This window comes from Vanellus vanellus, assembly GCF_965231255.1.
Source record: "Vanellus vanellus genome assembly, chromosome: 3".
In the NCBI taxonomy this organism is placed as follows: Eukaryota; Metazoa; Chordata; class Aves; order Charadriiformes; family Charadriidae; genus Vanellus; species Vanellus vanellus.
The window spans coordinates 58,094,029-58,113,430 of NC_138907.1; the positions used below are offsets into that span (position 1 = coordinate 58,094,029).

At 39.4% G+C, this 19,402-nt stretch overlaps 1 protein-coding gene across 1 annotated transcript in view; it reads right to left on the reverse strand.

Moving 5' to 3' along the window:
• Positions 1–19,402, reverse strand: part of SYNE1 (spectrin repeat containing nuclear envelope protein 1) — a gene marked incomplete at its 5' end in the record, with an annotated part of 264,160 nt that overhangs the window by 145,149 nt on the left and 99,609 nt on the right. The window contains 11 exons of the mRNA XM_082481847.1: positions 734–877; positions 1,018–1,171; positions 2,044–2,216; positions 3,375–3,539; positions 5,202–5,357; positions 5,690–5,833; positions 7,371–7,553; positions 9,633–9,810; positions 10,762–10,898; positions 14,900–15,256; positions 16,678–16,842. Coding sequence (XP_082337973.1) covers positions 734–877; positions 1,018–1,171; positions 2,044–2,216; positions 3,375–3,539; positions 5,202–5,357; positions 5,690–5,833; positions 7,371–7,553; positions 9,633–9,810; positions 10,762–10,898; positions 14,900–15,256; positions 16,678–16,842 — 1,956 coding nt within the window. The remainder of the gene's footprint in view (positions 1–733; positions 878–1,017; positions 1,172–2,043; positions 2,217–3,374; positions 3,540–5,201; positions 5,358–5,689; positions 5,834–7,370; positions 7,554–9,632; positions 9,811–10,761; positions 10,899–14,899; positions 15,257–16,677; positions 16,843–19,402) is intronic.

Here is a 19,402-nt window from a genome sequence, read left to right on the forward strand (position 1 = left end):
GACAACAAAATTCAATTTTACTACACTGCTGCATGAAGAAAAGTTGCCTTCCTGAGTGTACATTATGCATTATTTAATTATCACAGAGGAATTTGAGTTAACCAGAGATAATCACCTAGCTTTAAATGCATGACCAGGTCTTCTATTATTTCTTCATTATCTTATATTAAAACCCATCTTGGTCTTTATCTGCCTATGCCCTAATCCCTTCCAGATGTACCACAATAACACTTATCAGTAAATGTAGTACTTATCATGCTGGGTCTTTTGACATTAGGGTCAGTTTACTTGCTAATAAGGTTTGCGTTCAATAGTAAGCTTCTATAGTTGTCAACCATTTGTGAATTACCTGACTGACAGCTTGCCTTTACTGCAAACCATACATTTATGCAAATCACACATTCTGAGATGCTTCCACCTTTTCAGTCACAATGGGTAAAATCATATCTGTGCTGAAGTCAACGCGACTTTTGACATGGAGTTCCTCAGACTGTTCAACTGACGATTTTTTTCAGATTCAGATTTTTAGAACCTTTCTGAAAAGATCTGAATCTCAGTGGTACAGGAAGACATATTGATAAATCACCCTAATAACTTTCTGTTACATTAGGGTACAGCTGTCCCTAAAGTTTTACTCCTCATTTAATTGTAAAATAAATGATCAATGAAAAGACTTTCTCCTTTTACTTGTTGCCAATGAAACGAGAGGGAGTGATATTAATAAAAAACGTACCCTCGTTCTGTCTTTGAGGAACTTATACCGCTCCTGAAGGTCCTGAAGTTCAAGCTGAGTGACATAATGCTCAGCCATCCCACTTCCTTTCACTTCAATCGTCTCCAACAGGCTGCTGTGACTCAACACCTCTTCACTGAGTAGCTGCAAAACAGAATGAGAAGAACACATTTATGAACGGGCAGCATTAAAAGACCACAGATTAATCTTGCAGTTACTCAGCCATTTTTGTTGCTTATAAGGTGATATGGTTTTGTTGCTGGTTTGTTGTAAAGCAAACACACCTTTGCTTTGCTGAGGGCAGCTGTTTTTTCCCTCAGTTCGGCATACTGCCTTTCAGAAGCATTCATACTTGCTTCTACTTTATCCATCCAGCTGGAAAACTGACGAACATCATCCTGGTAACTTGTCCATTTGGAGAGAGCTCCTTCCAGTTGACTGTAATTTAAAAATACATATTTGCTGTGATAGCGGAGGCTGTCATGTTATTTAAGCAGTGAGATAGAGTCATATACAGTTATTGTAGACTATAAGAAAGATATATCACAAGCTAAAAAGTCTGAGATAGAGCTGTTAAAACCCTACAGGTTTTAACTGGGAGAAGTGTTTGGCTGATAAAGAGAAATTAAGTTTTCCAAACTTGGAATAGTAAGGAGCTCTGTAAGTTACGTAGCTAACTGATGTGCTCTAGCTTTAGTAAATAAAATGCAACTAAAAGCATAAGATCCAGAATCAGAAATTTTCTGTCCCTTTGTATACATTAAAAAATCGCTGCATTCTAATGCTTAATTACCTCTGCTGTTTTAAACTGAAATATTTGCAAGTAGTGATGTTCCACCAAAGATTACTTTTTTTCCCCTTGTATTTCTTTATTCTATCACTTTGAGAATCTCTATTGGACACTGTAATTAGAGTAGCTTTTGTGAAATGCTAGCAAGTGAAAAACAAGACAGGATCTCAACAGAACAAGCACTAATGTCTGTGACAAGATCTTCTCATTTCTGAGAACAATTTAAGGCATCAAGTGTAACACAAAGTAAAATTTACAACAAGATTATGAACGTGGAATCCACTTTTAAGAGTTTATTGACAATAAGTGTTAACAAAGCTTAGATCCTTCATGGTTTCCTCCCTTTTTCTAGTTCAAATGAACATGTTCCTTAAGGCCCCTAGACCTGCAATTTTAGGCACACATGGTTATTTTATATGAATTTGACTCTTGTAATAATAAAACTCTGGCAATTAACTTATCAAAAATGCTGACAGTGCTTTATTGCTAAACATCATTCTGCACCTCATACCCTTTTTACCTCTTGCACTGGATACAAGCAGACAGAAGAGAAGCCCAGTTGTCCTTCAGGGTTTGCAACTGCCGTTCAATCACTGGTAGTCCCTCCAGAGAAGTATTTTGCAGAACAGATTCTCCTCTTGTCAGAATCATTTTCATTTGGATTTCTTTTTCTTGTTTCACTGCTAGCAGTCCCTAAAAAGTGAGTGGATATTATTCTACTTTTATCATCAACTGGGCATGAATATACTAACTGGCTTTACTGGAAAATGTGCTGATCAAATCTAGCAGCTTGTACAAACAGTCAATTGGAAGAGGGACAGTGGGGTTCACAGCTCGGCTTCACAAGGAAAAGGTGACTTTCAAAGGGTAGGTTTAGGTCATTAAAAAAATATTAGTTGACAGGGAAGTTTTCATGGAATCTGTGCAGGTACTTAGACTGTATCGGAGAAGGTACCGTTGGGCAGAAAAGCTGGCATCCTAAAGGAAATGCCATTTAAATGGAAAACCAGAGGATTCATTCATAGAGAAAACAAGATGTGATAACAGAGCTCTTCTACAGGGCTGAAATACAGTCCTACAACTCTAGGATCTCTTTGCAACAGAAAGGTACCAACATATAAACTCAGTAGACTATCAGCAATGCCAGTTTAGAGACTTCAGCTCCTGGAGCTGCGCAGTTACAAACTAACAGCTTCTAACACTATGCAAAGTCATGAAAAGCTTGAAAGCATGAACCTGAAAGACTCAATGAACAAAAGGCTAAACATAATTTTAGTATTTTACTACAATCTCTTGGTATTTGTTGTATCCTTATAATTTTGAGGACTTGTCCATATTTTGGCCACAGCTCAAAATTTGAGTCATCATTAATATGAAAAGTATTGTTTTCTGAGCACTGCTATTCAACATCTGTTGTGCAGTGATATTAATAGATACTATTTTCTTAACTGCAGTCACCATTTTTAAAGCAAACAGTTACAGGAAAAGCTGTTCTGAATCCTCCATAATACCTATAAGATCTAGCAAATTATACATTAAACTAACAGAAGTGAATATCCTAATTCTTCCATTTAACTTTCAGCAGCCACACATCATCTTTTGAGTTTTTTTAAGAATTTGCATATACACATTTTTTCATATCATAAAGGACCCTATATCCTTCTTAGGCAAAACTTCTAATAATGAACTCTTTCCTCTATTAAAAGAGTTATTTTTGAGTAAATTGAAAATCAGTGTCTGAATAACAGCAGTCATGACACTAATACACAACAACTAATATGAATTATCCCATATTTGCAACCTTCTTACAGATCCAAAAAGAGCAGGTTTTGGAGTCTATTGTTTCCATACCTCTAGCTTTAACATCCGGCTGTCCAGAACACTCTTGTCTGCAGTGGGATGACAGTAGGAATCCAGCATGTGAACTGCATCAGCCATCCAGTCCTGGAGGTCCTTGACACTGTGCGAGAACTGCTGGTGCTCTGCTACGACCCTATCCATTCTGGAAACTTTCTCCTGCAATTCATAAAGCAATTAGCACCAACAGCTATTCAAAGGATTGCTTATTCCCCGTACCTATTTATGGAGTTTCATAAACTATACTCAGAAATTCTCTTCATACACTTATAATTACAAGTACACTTACTGGAGGACAGAATTAATTTTGCATACACACACACTCTCACCCACACAAGTTGTCCAAACATAATATACAACCAAAAATTTCAGAAACGCCCTTTTTCTTTTTTGTTTTCTGAATGTAAATCTTCATCTAATTGTCTCCTCTCATCCAAAGTAGATGAGAGTTCTCTGTTTTCACTTTTTCTTAAGCATCTGGTAAATCACACCTAAACTCCATTTCAGTGTTGCAACCGAAGATAACTTGTGAAATCTGTCAATGCACAAGAAAGGCCTGTTTTCCTCAACGACTCCCGTTCGTATAACCATTCTTCTGAAAAATTACTGACACTCATGCTCAAGTTACATTGCTAGAAGGACTGAGCTGAACAGGAACACAGAGCAGAGGGTATTTCACATGGTGACAGAACTAAAGTCAAGGCAGGGAAACAGGTTTAGGAAGTTACAGACAGGGATCTTCTTCAAGCGTTCATGGCTATCCAAAGAATTTCAGGATTTCTCTCATAGGCTGGATCATATGTATCCTCTGCCTCAAATTCCTTCTTTTCGTCCTGACACCTCCTATAAGTTCTGTCCTCATAGCCAATGTTAGTAACTCGTGCATCTTTCCCTTTCTCATTTTGCAGTCGTGAAAATTTATTACGGCCATGTATACGATCATTTTCAGTAAGCCACGCAGCTCTAGATATGCTTTATAATTTTTATTTCCACAGAAAACGTAGAAATTAACATACTAGCAATTGCCCCAACATAAATACTTTCTGAATCGTTATCCGATAACACACTTCCTAAATTCTTAATTATTATCTTTACTGTAGTAATTATAAGCCTAATTCAATATCAAGCCTCCTTCATGACTGGAACTTTGTGAAAAATAACAGTCCTAATATGAATACCTTCTTATCTGTTTACACAATAGAGATAGTAGAACTATTAAATGGTGAAGTGAGTCAAGCACCACTCAGCAAAACAGAGTTAGGTTAAACTCTCAGTTCTTAGCGTGATGCTCTAAAGAGTTTGGCCTATGCCTCCCCTTGAACCTTCAAAAGCAGCCTAAGAGGTACTTCTTTTAGATGACCAATCTATTAGTTTTAGATAAAGACAATGACACTGCAAATAATTAATCATCATTGTAGGATGCAATGAAGTAATAACTTCTCTGTACTCTGTATTTGCTAACAAAAATAACTACCCTAAGTTTTGAAAAAATACTGCCTTGAGGTGCCACTTATTACAAAAATAAATGTCTTCAATACTTGAAATAATCAAAATCAAACCTGATTATTGTATAATCAGGTGGGGTTTACTTTTTAATCAAAACACATTAAAAAAAAATAATCACAATTCCATTTTGTTGACAGTCCATGGAATTACCCATGTCCTTACTTCCCATTCTCTAAAGCCAGTGTGAAAGACAAGATAGCTGAGACATACCACAGAGCAGACAAGCAAGACAACTGCAATGCTTCACATTTCAGTCTCTTTTTCCCCACATACATCAAAAGAAGTGCTTAAAAGCACATACACTGAGTGCATTACCTTTGTCAGATTGCTTAGAGTAAGATATTGAGAAGACAACTGAGACACTCTGCGCATAAAGCTTTTGCTGACAGCTTGCTCTTCCCACAGCTGCTGAGCTTTCTCTTTTAGCCTGTTGAGCTGATGCTCGTGGCAGCTTATTTCCTCAAGGACAGACTGTAAAGCACAAGCACGTTAATAGTAAGAGTGGGTGCAAGAAAGGAGGAAAGAGAGAAGCATGAAGGCCACATGAAAAATAGAAGTGACATATGGCAAGCTTGCTGTGAAAGGCACACCATACAGCTACAGCAGTGAAGCAGGATGTCATAAGAAATGTGGAGACGCAGAACCTGATGGAACGGGATCATCAACAGCGATCCTTGAAACCAGTTCTCATCTTATTTAGAGGTCAGGATACTAGAATGATCAAGCTTTTGTAAGAAATCGATGAGGCCAGGAGGATGGGACAGAAAAGTCTGGCTGTGTGAAAACGGCTTATAAGAAGTCACCTGCAACTTTTGCTGTTCTCTCCTCTTAGAAGGAAGATCATGGAGCCGACTGCTGCTTCCTTGTACTATGCTCTCAGTTGTGGTCAGCCACTCTTGCAGAGGCTCGGCAGTTGCTTCGAAGTCCTTCATCTGGATCTTTAAGTTCTGGGAAGACATGCACAATTTTATCGGCAGTCCCATTACGCTGGGCATAACTGTAATGCACAACATACAGATCAAGCACACAGAAAGGACATACAATTGCAGCCAAACACTATACAACTCTTCAAAATAAGTTACACCACCTCTGCTCCTTCCCATCTCACAGACACTGAAAGAAAAGTCTGAGAGCGCACCTCTTTAAGAGGCAAAATAGAAGCAACAATGTAGGATATGTCTACACAGTTGAGGGGAGGCTGAAGCAAATTTCCTCTGAACTGAAAGTTTTACAGATCTTATGAGCTTTGACTCAATGTAAGTCTAACTTTCACAGCTAAGGCACTCTGAAGAAAGGCTAATTTGGGATATGAGTTACCTAACATCTGACTGCAGTCATTCACACTGACCCCTCCTTAACATGACTAATTTCAACCCAATCCCGGTGATCATTTCTGGTCATATTATTTTTTAGTGTAAAATTTTCATTATAAAAATGTGTGCGTTAAGGCATATGTAGGCATTCCTTCAGTGCCTGCATATTTTTATTGTAGGTTTTTTCTGCCTTATTAAAAAAAAAAAAAAGAGCATCTGAAATAATTCATATGGAATAGAAACCTGAACAGCATAGTTCCTATGCCCTAGTTATTTTTATCACACACACCCCCCCACCAGGCTGATTTAGTTTTCTTTTTAGCTATAGCTTTATCACTTAAATTAAACATCAGAATGAAAAACTAAGCCTATGAGACTGAAAAATGCTTGGCTCAAAAAGTTTAACCTCTAAGGACATCTTCTTTCCACGGCAACCCTAACACAAAGAAAGATAAGCCCTTGCTACCTAACAATTTGTTTTAAAGGCTTTCCTACAAAATATTTTAAATGTATTTAAACATTTTCTTAGCTGGCTAGGTAGCATTGGTTTGAAATACGAATGCCTAGGAACTTTAATTCTCCTAGGCTATGAAGGGAATTCCAGCTAAGACCTTTTGACCTGAAAATCTATGACCTTAAAAAGATTATGTTTTTAAGATATTCACCTTCTGTGCTGGTTGAATTGTGAGTACTGAACAGAGAAGGGCACTGGGGTTTATTTAAAAAGTTGCTCAAATAAATCATGACATTTCATTGGTTTGCAAAAAGAGACAGAACATTTACCCACTGTACTGGGACTGTTCAATCAGCAACAGTGTCAGAAATCTGTGCTAAAACAGTCCTTAAAAAAGAAATTATGTTTTAGTAATCCAGTACATTTGATGACACTCGTATTAATGAATTTGAGCAACGCCTCTCTTTGCTACCTTCAGTTAACTCTGAACAACACTCTTCTGCATGAAACACCCCAGTTAAATCAAAGTGGAATCAGATCATAAGGATATAAGTAAACAGAAGTAAAATGTAAGCAGAAAAAGGAGACTTCTTGAAAACTGTTATTTATTAGCTCTGTCACATACAGCTATATACGAAATCTAAACTGTGCTGTTTGAAACAAAAAGCAAAGAGGAAATTTAGATCCCATCTTTCCCCACTGTGACGGGTTCAATACCTCCAATGCAGATTCCTTCCGGTGGAGGGTGGTGATAAAATTTTTCCAGTCTTCTTTAGCTGTAGCGGATTTGTCCCGGATAACTTTAGCCTTTTCCTTTGGTAAAACAGAGCACAGCAGTTCTCCTTTGGATGCTACCAGGTTTAGTTTTTGTTGCCCATTCTCACTTTCTGATAAGAATTCCTAAAAATAACAATAAAATAAGCTAATTGGTGAACTTTGGGTTGCAGTAAAGGTCAATGTCAAGCTCCCAGAAAATTTAATAGGAACAAGAGTTTATTGTATCTGGTCATTAACATGCTAACTCATCTTTTGGTACATTCCATTTTAATATTGTTCAGATTTATGGGATTTGGGGACAACAGCTACTCAAGCCAGAAGTGCCATACGTCTAAATAACGTATATGTTTAGACTCTAGGATTACCTGTATATTCTGCATTTCATAAGACAATTACTGGTCATTTAACTGGGTATTATACTGGGTATTATACTTCTTTAAATCTCTAGTTTAATTTCAGGGAACCAGTATCCCGGCAGAGGTAACAGCAGGAGCCAGGGCCCACTCTGAGGCATGCACAGGACTGAAGCCTTCCCACGGGCGACAGCCACACCGGACTTCCAGCAAGCGTGTAGGGGTGTGGGCTGATGCTTAGACCCTGAGCAACGCCTAAGATGTGGGATTTATTCCTCTGCATCCTTAATTTACCTTCCCTGCTTGAAAGTATTTTTCTTCGCAGAAATCTTGCACAATGCCAGTGTGCAAGAAATGTATGGAAAAATGCATGTGCAAGAATTATACAGAAATGTAAGGTAACAGCCAGATTTTTAAATTCTAATGTACTGGGATAATGTTCTTATAACTTTTAATTATTAAAAGACTTTGTGAGCATTTAGGACTCAAAGGAATTTAGCAGTCTTAAACACCAACATTTTAAACTATTACTATCATCATTATGTGATACACAAACAGTTTCCATAATCATAAGGTTACATCCACGTTCAGAAGTAACAGACTTGATACAAAAATTACCAAGTCAGGTTCTGATTCTGTGTTATAGTAGAGGTCTTACAGAATGCAAAGGATCTGTTAGCTTTCAGATACCTGGTTCGAGTTCTGGCTATATTAAAATAGAAGATATAATTACCTTATAACTTAATGATGTCAAATGTGCTCACAGATACAACATTAAATTAAAAAAAAAAAAAAAGTTTAAGTTTATACAGGTTAACAAGACATCTTTAGAAGTCCTAAAGCATTTACTGCGCGACAAAAAAGTTTATTTCATCTAAAGCAGCTTTCAGGGAGGAGGAGGACAAAGTAAGATCTTATGCTGTGAAGGGGCTGCAGTGATAAAGAAAAAAAAAAATAATCTTACCACTGTTGAAAAAATCCCACCTTGTTAAACTCTTCTATTTAATATAAAAAAATTACTAGGATTTTTTTCCTTGGCTATTTCCTCTAAACATATTCTCATTTTGGGGTAGTCAAAAATTTGATATATAAATACAGTATCATTTACGCTTTCAGGTAAACCATTTAAGCAAGGAAAAGTGAATTTACCAAAAGGAGGAGGAAGTGATTTGGGTTCTGGTATTTTCTGAGGAACTGATATGAATTTCTTCTGTTATACTCTCTAAATGAAGGTTTAGCAGTCTCATTATGTAATTCTCATTTTGCTATTATTAGTTAAAATTATAGTTGTATTCTATTCACAAAAGTATTTCTTTCACTTGCTTTATTAAAATAAACTTTTAATTGGCATTCCTTTCCACAGAGTTGTTGGGGCTTGTTTTAGCTTTATGTGAAAAATATACTTTTTAAATGCCTGCTGACACTGCATACATTTTAACTCTGTTCTCGCACTATAAGGGCTCTAGTTTCATATAAGAGGAAAAATGTTTACATAACTTTAAAATAATTCAAGGTACTAAGTCCTGATTCTGATATCGTTCTGATTTTACAGTACTCTCCTACTTTAAAAACATTTTTTTCCTATTAAAAAAAAAAACAAACAACAAAACAACCAAGGAAAACTGCTATGAGACAATGACTACACACAAACTGTAGCCCAACAACTAAACTAAACAAACTAGATTGAAAAAGAAAAAAAAATAAGTGTTTATTTCCTCCCAATTAGTCACCGTTAGTGTTGACATTAACAACATCAGCAAAAAATAGTAATTAACCAAACAATTCAGTCTAAGCCTTATATGCAACTGATTGGTTCTCCCTTAGACTAATATTTTACTGCTATAGTTACCTGTATTTTCTGCAGACTTGCTGAAGCTTCGCTGATATTTTGAGGCACGTCAAAGCATTTGGCTGTGGTGACTTTTGCATTGACCAGCCACTGCTGGAAGTCCCGGAAAGCCGTCCGAAATCTTTGCTGCAAGATCTGCTCTTTGCTTTGGCATCCTTTTGAAGCTTGCAGGCAGAGGCTGGGTTTTGTCATATCAGGGAAGCAGAACAGAGGGAGAGAGAGAGGGAGGGAGGGAGAGAGGGAAGGCAGGACTCTGTTAGGTGAGAATGCTATGACTTAGTTCTCTGAAATACAGCGGTAAGGTTAGGTTAATCTGGACGCCTCCTACCAAATTTAAGCACCTAACTGAGACACCAGGAAATCCATTAGGAGCTTTCAGTTCCTTAAAAGTGAAGCAGGTGAATTAGGACATAACTGTCACAGATATGACAGGTATGAGCATTTCCAGAGAGTGACTCAGTGCACCTAAGCATGAACAGTTTCTGCAAGCCCCTTTCTCTCTCCAGGGACAGGACACAGAACTACTGTGATTACAATTCTAACTTGTGTAGCCCAGTTAAGTTTGTAACTTTAGAAGGGATCAGTCTGGGTCATCACACCCTTCTTCTGCAGCTACAGAAGCCAAAAGCTATAACCCCCTGCAAGGGACAACAGTATCTTGCGTCCGAAATGCAGGTGTCGTACTCCCAAATCAGCTGGACTGACCTGAGAGAAAGCAAGCAAATGCCAGCTCCCCTGTTTCAGGGGACCAGCTAGTCAGAGAAGAGTAAACTGAAGGACAAAATTAAGAAAAAAGTCTTAACTAGCTGGTATAGCTTGTTCCTCCTTCAGACAAATAAGCCATAGTGCTACCTCACAGTTTCTTACAAGGACTCCTCTTGTAACAGGTGAGGTGTGGATATACATTAGTTTCAGCTGAGTTTAGAGACATAGCCTGGCTTTTAGAAAAAAAACCAAACTCCAAATTGCTACATTTTAAAATCTCTATTCACACCAAAATCAACACAGTGATTCTAATCATTGTTACCTCTGTTTCTAATTCAAAAATTCTAATTAACGGTTCCCTAAAAGACAGCTCACATCCCCCCACCCCTTACCCCTGGGACTGATTAACAAGATGAATGTGTACCTGTTATACTCCTTAATCAACCCTGAAACTTTTGAAGAATGAGTGCTCAAATCTCTGGAAAATCTACAAAGATCATTTAACTGAGTTTTGATCTCATCTGTCATATGTTCAGACTTTACCAGAGCATCCAATGTTTCCTGTTGAAACAAAACAAATGAACAATATTGGTGATTAAATTTAAAAAAAAATATCTTTTGAATCAAAAGTTATGAGAATTTTAATTCAACTTCATTTATGATCTATGCATGTTCATTTTCAAGAGTATTTTAGCAGTCAAACCTACAGAAGCTTATTTGAAATCGTGAGCTTCTAGAGACAAAATTTCTGGAAGCCTCAACTTTCTTAGTTCAAAATGTTTTCAAAGAACAGTTTAAGATATAAATTTCATTTTAATAAATGAGCTATGGTATTGTCAGCTGTATACATACAAAAGTACATACAATTAGGGAACAGCAAAAAATATATGTCTATATAAATATAATTAGCCTGTTGGCTTGAGTTCAGCATGTTCAATAAAAACTGTTTTGAGCTGATTCCAAAACACTAATTTGCGCTCAAAGCTTTTAACAACTTTAACTCTTTCGCAGAGGGCTTCATAATGTAAAAGTACAGCTGCTCACAATCCTGTGAGAGTAAATGGGTTACTGCCTGTCATTGCTGCACTGGAAAGACTCTTGCTTTGGAGACAGCTAAGCCAACAAAAAAAAATGCTTTTCTTGGCTTAGCTTGCGTCACTGGGAGAGGTGTGATAACCACTCCAACAAAAACAGTCTTTGTTGACGTCCACAGCATCTCCGCAGCAGAATCCCGCCAGCTACTCCAGCATAATGAGCAGCTCAGACTTGGCTCCTTGTCCCACTGGAAACTAAATTCTTCAGGCATTCCTCTTAGGCTACCAGGGAGAAAAGACAATCTCCTAGCTAGTTACAGTTGGCAGTGTTCGGTTCATGGGTGGACTCGATGATCTTAAAGGCCCCTTCCAACCTGGATGATTCTGTGATTCACCATGGCAGAGGTTCTGCAGCACAGGCAGGCCAGAGTGTTTGGCACACATAGATTAGCTTGGCTAAATCTAAGTGCCAGTCTGGAAGAAATGTACGATATAAACTTAAGAACCAAATCATAAGAAAGTGAATACAGATTTGAACAGGGACATGGAAGTAGGACAAGGAAGCCCCCAAATTATGTTTCTGAATATATACATATATAAAAAAAAAAAAAGAATCTTCGAAAATAGACATAGTAAACAGTCTGTAATAATTTATCAGCACAAAATTGAACGTTCAGAAGAGGTACAAATGATATACAGGAAAAAATATACAGAAGATTTTCAAAATACCACAATCTACATTACAGAGATAAAAACACTTAGTGAGTAGATTTTTCACTGTAAAATATTAACTAGCTATGAAATAAACAGACATCCCTTTATGTAAGTGAAAAGTTAAAAGAAATATTATCAGGGGTCCAGCAAGCCAATCAACTGACTTAGTAAGAACAGCAAATGGACAGAAGCTTGTCTGCTGCCCACAAGCAACTTTGTGCTTCCTTCACGTTCCTTTCCCTGAAAAAGTCTTCAGAGCTGTGAAATTAATATTTTAAGATCTATATCATGCATCTCTGAGCAAGTAAAAAAAAAAAGAATATATATATTGCTTCTTTGTAGTACCTGAACTGCCAGGGAAAAAAACCAAAACAATCCATTTTGAGAAAAATCAAACTAAAAGCATGCATTGGCTATGAATAACAGTGGTTTAGCCCACAATCACAGCTTGATTATATTAACATTTCTGAAATCTGTTTGCATTTATAGATCCCAGGGAAGCCCTGTAAAAAAGGCTAGAGACAGTTCAGATATATTATGTGTACAAACTTTCCTGTGTTCTTGTGAGTAAGAAAAAATACTTTGCTACAGCAGATTTTCAGGACCCCTCTGATTTACATTATTTGTGCTCGTATTATGGACTTTATCTGCTTTTAGTTGCTCATATATCAGAAATCTGTTCAACCATTATTAAAAGATACTTGAAATAGTCACACTGCCAGTTTGCTTCGCTGCCATATAAAGTAGCATTTGAATTACGTAATTACGTAATAGCAATGACTCTTAGAAAAAATGTAAACTAACTACTTTTTGTTTATCTTACTTTATGTTAAACTAGACACAGGACTTGTTTTGAAAGCATTAGGAATAACATCACAATGGCTGTTACTTAAACACAGGATGTCACAAATTGTGTAGGGCAGGAATCACCATAATGAAATACTAACAGGTTTATTTTTGTTGTTGTTTTTGTTTTGTTTTGTTTTTTATAAAGAAAACATGCCCTAAGGGTAGCACAGTGTTAGAATTGCCTGTTTTCAATGAAATTTTTCAATTTCAAATAAACTATCTCAATAGCTACTAAAAGATTATTCTGATGACATACAGCCTTAGGCATAACCTCTTAACAAACAGGAACATTAACTTGCAAAACAGGGTACATTTAACTGTGGCATTTTTTCATACAGACACATTGATAGCACTGTTGCAGCCACTTGGATTTAATTTTGAATCTGACAACTGCCAAAATAATTTGCTGAATTCCAAGTCTGTTGCTCTTATGTTGCACATACCTAAAGGATCAGAGCTTGAAAATAACAGAACAACAGAATGAGCATGCTCATTCTGAGAGCTATGAAATGCATTTTTAATTTGTGGCCTTGGCTTACATGGCAACAGAATCACTGTGAGACAATGAAAATGGAAAGCTGCAGTGCTATTTTACGTTTACAATAGGACCTATCCCTGGGGTGCAGAAATGGAAGGATTAATGTCACATTTCCTCTAATTATAAATAAAATCACATAGTAGGGCTATGCATAGTAAGTCTTGAGATTCCTCTGCATTCTCCTCATTAGCCAAAGTTTACAGTCGTCTAATCTAAATAAAGTGTTGTTGCATAGAGCCACAGTACATACACAGTATACACACTACTAATAAAAGTTATATCCTTTGAATTTAGTACTTCTCCATTTACAAAGTAAAAAAAAAAGTCTGGTAATTGTTGCTCTATATTGATGACAATTCCATGTCTTCCTTTTCTTTTTAAAACCATCTAAACATGGAAGACTTTGCATATTTGTACCATTATTTGCTTCAGTGTATTGTCAGCTTTGTTACTCCTACAGATACATACTGGCACTCAAGCCAGCAGGTTCCATAAATCTGTGTCAGGAAATTCTGTGAAAGGGAAAGCCACAGAAATAACTTGGCACTGATACTAGAGGAGGAGACTTATAATCTCAGTTCAAAGAGAAGGGGTTCTGGGTTTTTTTGAGTATTTCTTCAGCCAGGGGTTCAGATAGCAGGCATCACACAGCCCCCCTCCTTTACTGAAACTGCTTTCTTGCAACATTGCCCTGAAAGGGAAATACTCTGTATCTTTCCTCAACATCTGTGATCCACAGTAGTGGAGGTACATGCAAACATGTATCTTCATTGTTGTGAATATATATAGATGTGTTTATATATAATGTGCCTGTGATACATACATGGGGATTTTTTTGCTAGAAGGCAATCGGGAACAGAAACCACCTCTCTATTGTCTAAGCTCCCCTGCATTCCATAGCAAAGCAATGTGCAATTATACTGGTTTCCAGCATAGCCTCTTTAAATACTGGCTGGGATCTCAACGCGCACAGCGCGCAGGATATTTCAAGAAATGGAAAGTATAATAAGCTCAATACACTCTTGACAAACTGTAAGCAAGAAATGGCTCCAGCTGCTGCTTGGCTTTTAGGAAACGCTTCACATTTCCCCGGTCAAGGGCTACCCTGCCTTGGCACGCCGAGCAACTCGGAGGAGAAGCGGAGGACGCCTCGGCGTTCTCAGAGGCAAGCCCTGGTGTTAACATCTAAGCCGCGAACAGCCGAGGCCGAGGAGGCACACGCCTGCTGTGCCACGACTACCGTTGCGCAAACAAACAAAACAAAACAAACAAAAAACAAAAAAGTTTGGGAAGTTGGGACTGCCCAGAGACATTCTTCACAAACGCATTTTACCCTTTCCCACCCGCCAGTCCCGCTGGGCGGAAGTTTCCCGCCCCCAGCACCCCGAACACCCCAAGAGCTGCCGGGGAAAGAGAAGCGGCCTTACTTTCTCCTTGCGCCAGCTCTCCACCACCTCGCCGTCGGTCAGGCGGCTGTCCGGGGGGGCCAGGCCCTGCGCCCAGGCGGCCAGCAGCCCCCCCAGCCGCCGCACCGCCTCCTCCAGCCGCTCCACCTGCGCCGCGAACTCCTGCTCCGAGAGGGCCATCTGGCTCAGCACGTCCCGCAGGCTGCTCTGGCTCCGCACCGCGCTCTCCTCCCACTGCCGCCAGTCCGACCGCAGGGCCCGCATCTCGGCCGACAGCAGCGGGCACCCGCCGGCCGCCGTGCCGCGCTCCGCCGCCGCCGCCAACCTCTCCGCTCGGCTCAGGCGGCCCGCGCCGACCTGCCGGGACTCTAACAGCTCCTGCAGGGCGACATGGACACGGTCACCCGCCCCGCCGCCGCCGCCGCCGCCGGGGAGCGGGGGGTGGGGGAGAGAGAGAGAGGGAGAGGGAGGGAGGGAGGGGGAGGCCGCCCGAGCCGGGGGGCAGCGCGCGGGGCGGCGGCAGCGCGCGGGTGCCGCTCCGGCGGCGGCCGGGCTGGCGAAAGCTGCCGGGGGGGCGGCTGAAAACAACTACGCGGTCGAGACCGAGCGCGGGCCTTGGCGTGGGTTAAACAGCGGTCCTGAGGCTGCCCCTGCGCTTAAGGGGAGAGAGAACTTCTTTTAGGTACTGGAAATACGGTTTAGGTTAAGATGCGCAAAAGTGTAACTTTGTTGTGATCGTTTACGGGAGAAACACTGGCGCGGGGCTGCTCATAGCAGTTCTAAAAACGCAACTGCGCTGCTCAGAAAAAGCATTTTGCAGCCTACCCGTGAGCTGTGATGTGCCATAATTGGTTGCACATGTCTTCTTTTGGTTTTCTTTTTTTTTCCCCCCCGAAGTGAATTCTTTCTACAGTGTCCTATTTCAATCTTACACATGCTACAAGGGAATTTTGGGAGTTTTCCATTTAAGAAGCTGGAGAATATAAATATCATCCCAAACACTGCATGCCAGAGTAATGTTATTTATTCTCTTGTTAGTCTTACGAGCTAGAAATTGCTATCTCCTCCCTTCCCCGTTCACATATATAAATACATATGGTGAGTTTGAGCACAAAGGAGATTGAAAACTATCCAAGAGAGTACGACAAATCTGTAATTTGTTCTCGGATATCCTGAATATTCACCTAGTAATCTGTTCACTGACCCACTCTCTCAGGCTTAGGAGCGGACCAAAATGTTGCTAGCATGAGTATCCGAAGGTAAACATCAGGCACGAGCAAAACATGCAGCCTGCTTTAAGGGTGCATTCGGGAATATGTAACTTGCGTAGGCACTGGGATGCCTGGGAATGGATGCCAGGGTACGGAAGAGAGAATTCACAGGGAGGCAACCCCTACATTTCTACCGCGTTTGGGGAGATCAATCCTTGCACTGCTTTATGCAGCTCCATTTCATGCAAATCGGGAAAGGTTGTTTCTGACTGATTCAGACAACCGGGCAGTATTCATTAATCAGCTAAGCCACATTCTTCTGTGATGCCACTGGGCTTCCGCTCTTGCAAATTGTTTCCACGTGTGCTGTGGCTAACTCAGGTCTGATTGTACTTTTACTCCATCAGTTTAATATGGGAAGGGAGGAGAAAATAAAACATAGCTTAGAAAGCTTGCTTTCAGCTCACTGACCTGTAATCGCCATTTCAAAGACACAAAGAGCAAGATCCCACAACTTTTTTGCTCTGGCCTATTTTAAAGCATAGGGTCTGAATCGCAGATGAAATCATGAAAGCTGAGTTATCTTACGTTGATTTTGGCCAGCTTTTTCTGTATGGTTGATGTATCTCCAGATGTATCTGACCAGCGGTGCAGCTCTTCCTTTGCAGAATGGAGCCAGTCCGTGAATTCATGCACAGCATCAAGGTATAACAAATGATCCTTCACTATATCTTCCACTTTCCTCATTTTCTCCTATCATTCAGATAAAAAAAAAAAAAATACCATTAAAGTGCATAAATACTGTCCCGGCTTTAAGCACGCTGTGGTACAGGGTGCTGCTCTGACTCTATAGCACCCATTTGAATGCTGAATACAGCACAGCTTATAGCAGCAGAACACAGCGGTACACTGCACAAGGCTTGGTTTGGGTTGGTCTGGACAGGCATGTTTTGCTGGAGCAAAAGATGAAGAAGCCTTCTGAAAATGCATACAAAAACGTACTTTAACACATCCTTTAACACAAAATCTATCGTTTAATAGATGTCAAAGCTGCAGCTGTGCAATTCTGGCATGCTTTTCCCAGTACCCCCTGGAGAGAGTCTTACAGATCACCCATGAGCCATCCCAGGGAGCAGCACGCTGCCAGAAACATAGCTCTTATTTAGAAGTACCAAGTCTCTATAAATGCTAAGCAGAGTCACAGAGATGTCTCACACGAAAACCACAAAGGAGGTCTTCTACTGTTCAAAAGTGCAGAAGGTTTTTATGGTGCTGAGTCCCATTTTAACCATCAGATCAGAAGCGGTGGCTGTCCCTGGCACCTGCCTTGCAGCCCTGGAGGATGCTTTCCCTGACACAGACAAACAATGGCTTCATGGCTCCATCTTAACTTTTTAATGTAAGCTTAAAGCAGGGCCAGTTTACCTTACTATGAAAAGGTAAAATAGTGCACTGGTCTCGATTTGGCTTTGGTTTAACTCAGTACATTTGGTCTTATAATCTTGTGAGCTACCACTCAGGAACGTTTATCAAAACTAACCGAAAGTGAACTGAGCTAATCAAACAACTTTCTACTCCTGTGTGGATACTCTAGATCTAAGCGTCCTTGTATCAGTTTCAAACTCAACCACTTACTTATGAGTTAAACTCCAGTTATTCTTTTATTTTGAATAATTCAACATTCAAATTTTGCCTTTAAAAATTAAGTTGGATTAATAAGCCCTACCGGTCCCTCTGAAAATAATCGTCATAATTTCTCAGAATGTGTCAGACCAACTAGACAATGGAAGGTTACTAGCTTAACAAAGATGACCTAAAGTAAATCCTCAAGTTTTTATATCTTAATGCATTTTACGCAACAACAGATTAAGAAAGTGCCCACTTGTGCCTGACTCCAACCAAAACAGATAGCTCCCTAGGGAAACGAAAGAGCCCCAAGAAAGGCAATCACACACCTCTCTATGTTGCTCACACCAAAATATAGCACAGGTAGCGGGGGAGAGAGTGGAGGCAAAGTGCAACTTCAGTTGGTCTCTTCTGGTGGCGATGGCTTCTACCAGTTGCACTCAGTGCTGTTCTCTCCCAAGGGAAAGACTGCAAAGCTTAATTAAATTTATTGATGCATATTGTTTTTAGGAGATCACTGCCATGCTCACTTATGATACTCTTTTCACACAAGTTTGAAAGCATCGTATTGAGTGAGTCAGTAATCTTTGTATTGCTCCAGATTTAAAGCCACTGGAAGAAGTGGAGTTATACGAGGATGAAACTACAGTGATTGTCTGGAAACCAGATTCATAGCTTACTATTTCCAGTAAAAAAAGAGTGCCGAAGTTCATCGTAAAACCAAAAGACTGTGTGCTTAGATGGTAATTACAGACTAGATACATCTGAGAGGGCTCTAATATCTACAGTCTATGTTTAAAGCAATAAAACAATGACAATAATAGTATATCTTATCCCCAAAATTAAAAAAAAAAAATCCAACTACATGATTCTACATAATGACTTTCCTTATCAAAATTCGTAAGAAAAATGCAAATTTTTATGAAAGAAGTAAAGTCATATGCCCTAGTTTTGACATTTTTCCCGCGAGATAATTTGTTAGATCCTCCACTAATTTTTTACCCTGGTACTATTTTTATATAGACTGCAGATTAATTACCTGCAGGCCATCCGCACTATTCTCAATCACCCTTCCATCAGATTACGGAATTTACATACAGCACTTACTTCAGTCTCAGGTCAGCCTGTTATTGTGTGGCCACTTCCTGATGCAAACTTTCCCATTAACTGTGAAGGCGGACACTCTAACTCAGAGCTCACGTCACTGTCATGATCTGGTTGGCAGAAGGTCTCAGTGAGCTCACATATCTTTCCTTAGAAACCAAACTGAATACCTTTATAGCATGTGCAGTGCTTAGTGGCCTGAAAAACCACAAAACATGGGCATATATCTGTCTGACAATAGGATTTATCTTTCTAACAATACGTTTTCTGCTCAGGGAGGCATTTCATTCTTCCTGTTCTAGGGGGGAAAAAAAAGTGCTAGGAATGAATGTAAAATAATTACATTAAAATAAATCTGGAAGAATGTCAGAAATATTGTTGCATATATGAAACTAGGAATAAAATATATGGCCTTCGCTTTTCAAAAATCATAACCATACCAATTTCAATTCCCAATACCTATTTTGCATTCCAGTGAATTTTAGTAAACTAAGTCCAACTCTTTTGTTAGATTCAACCATAACAAAAGGCAAGACTATTCAATCACAGTCAATCCTTCAGTTACTAAAAAATTACGAAAATA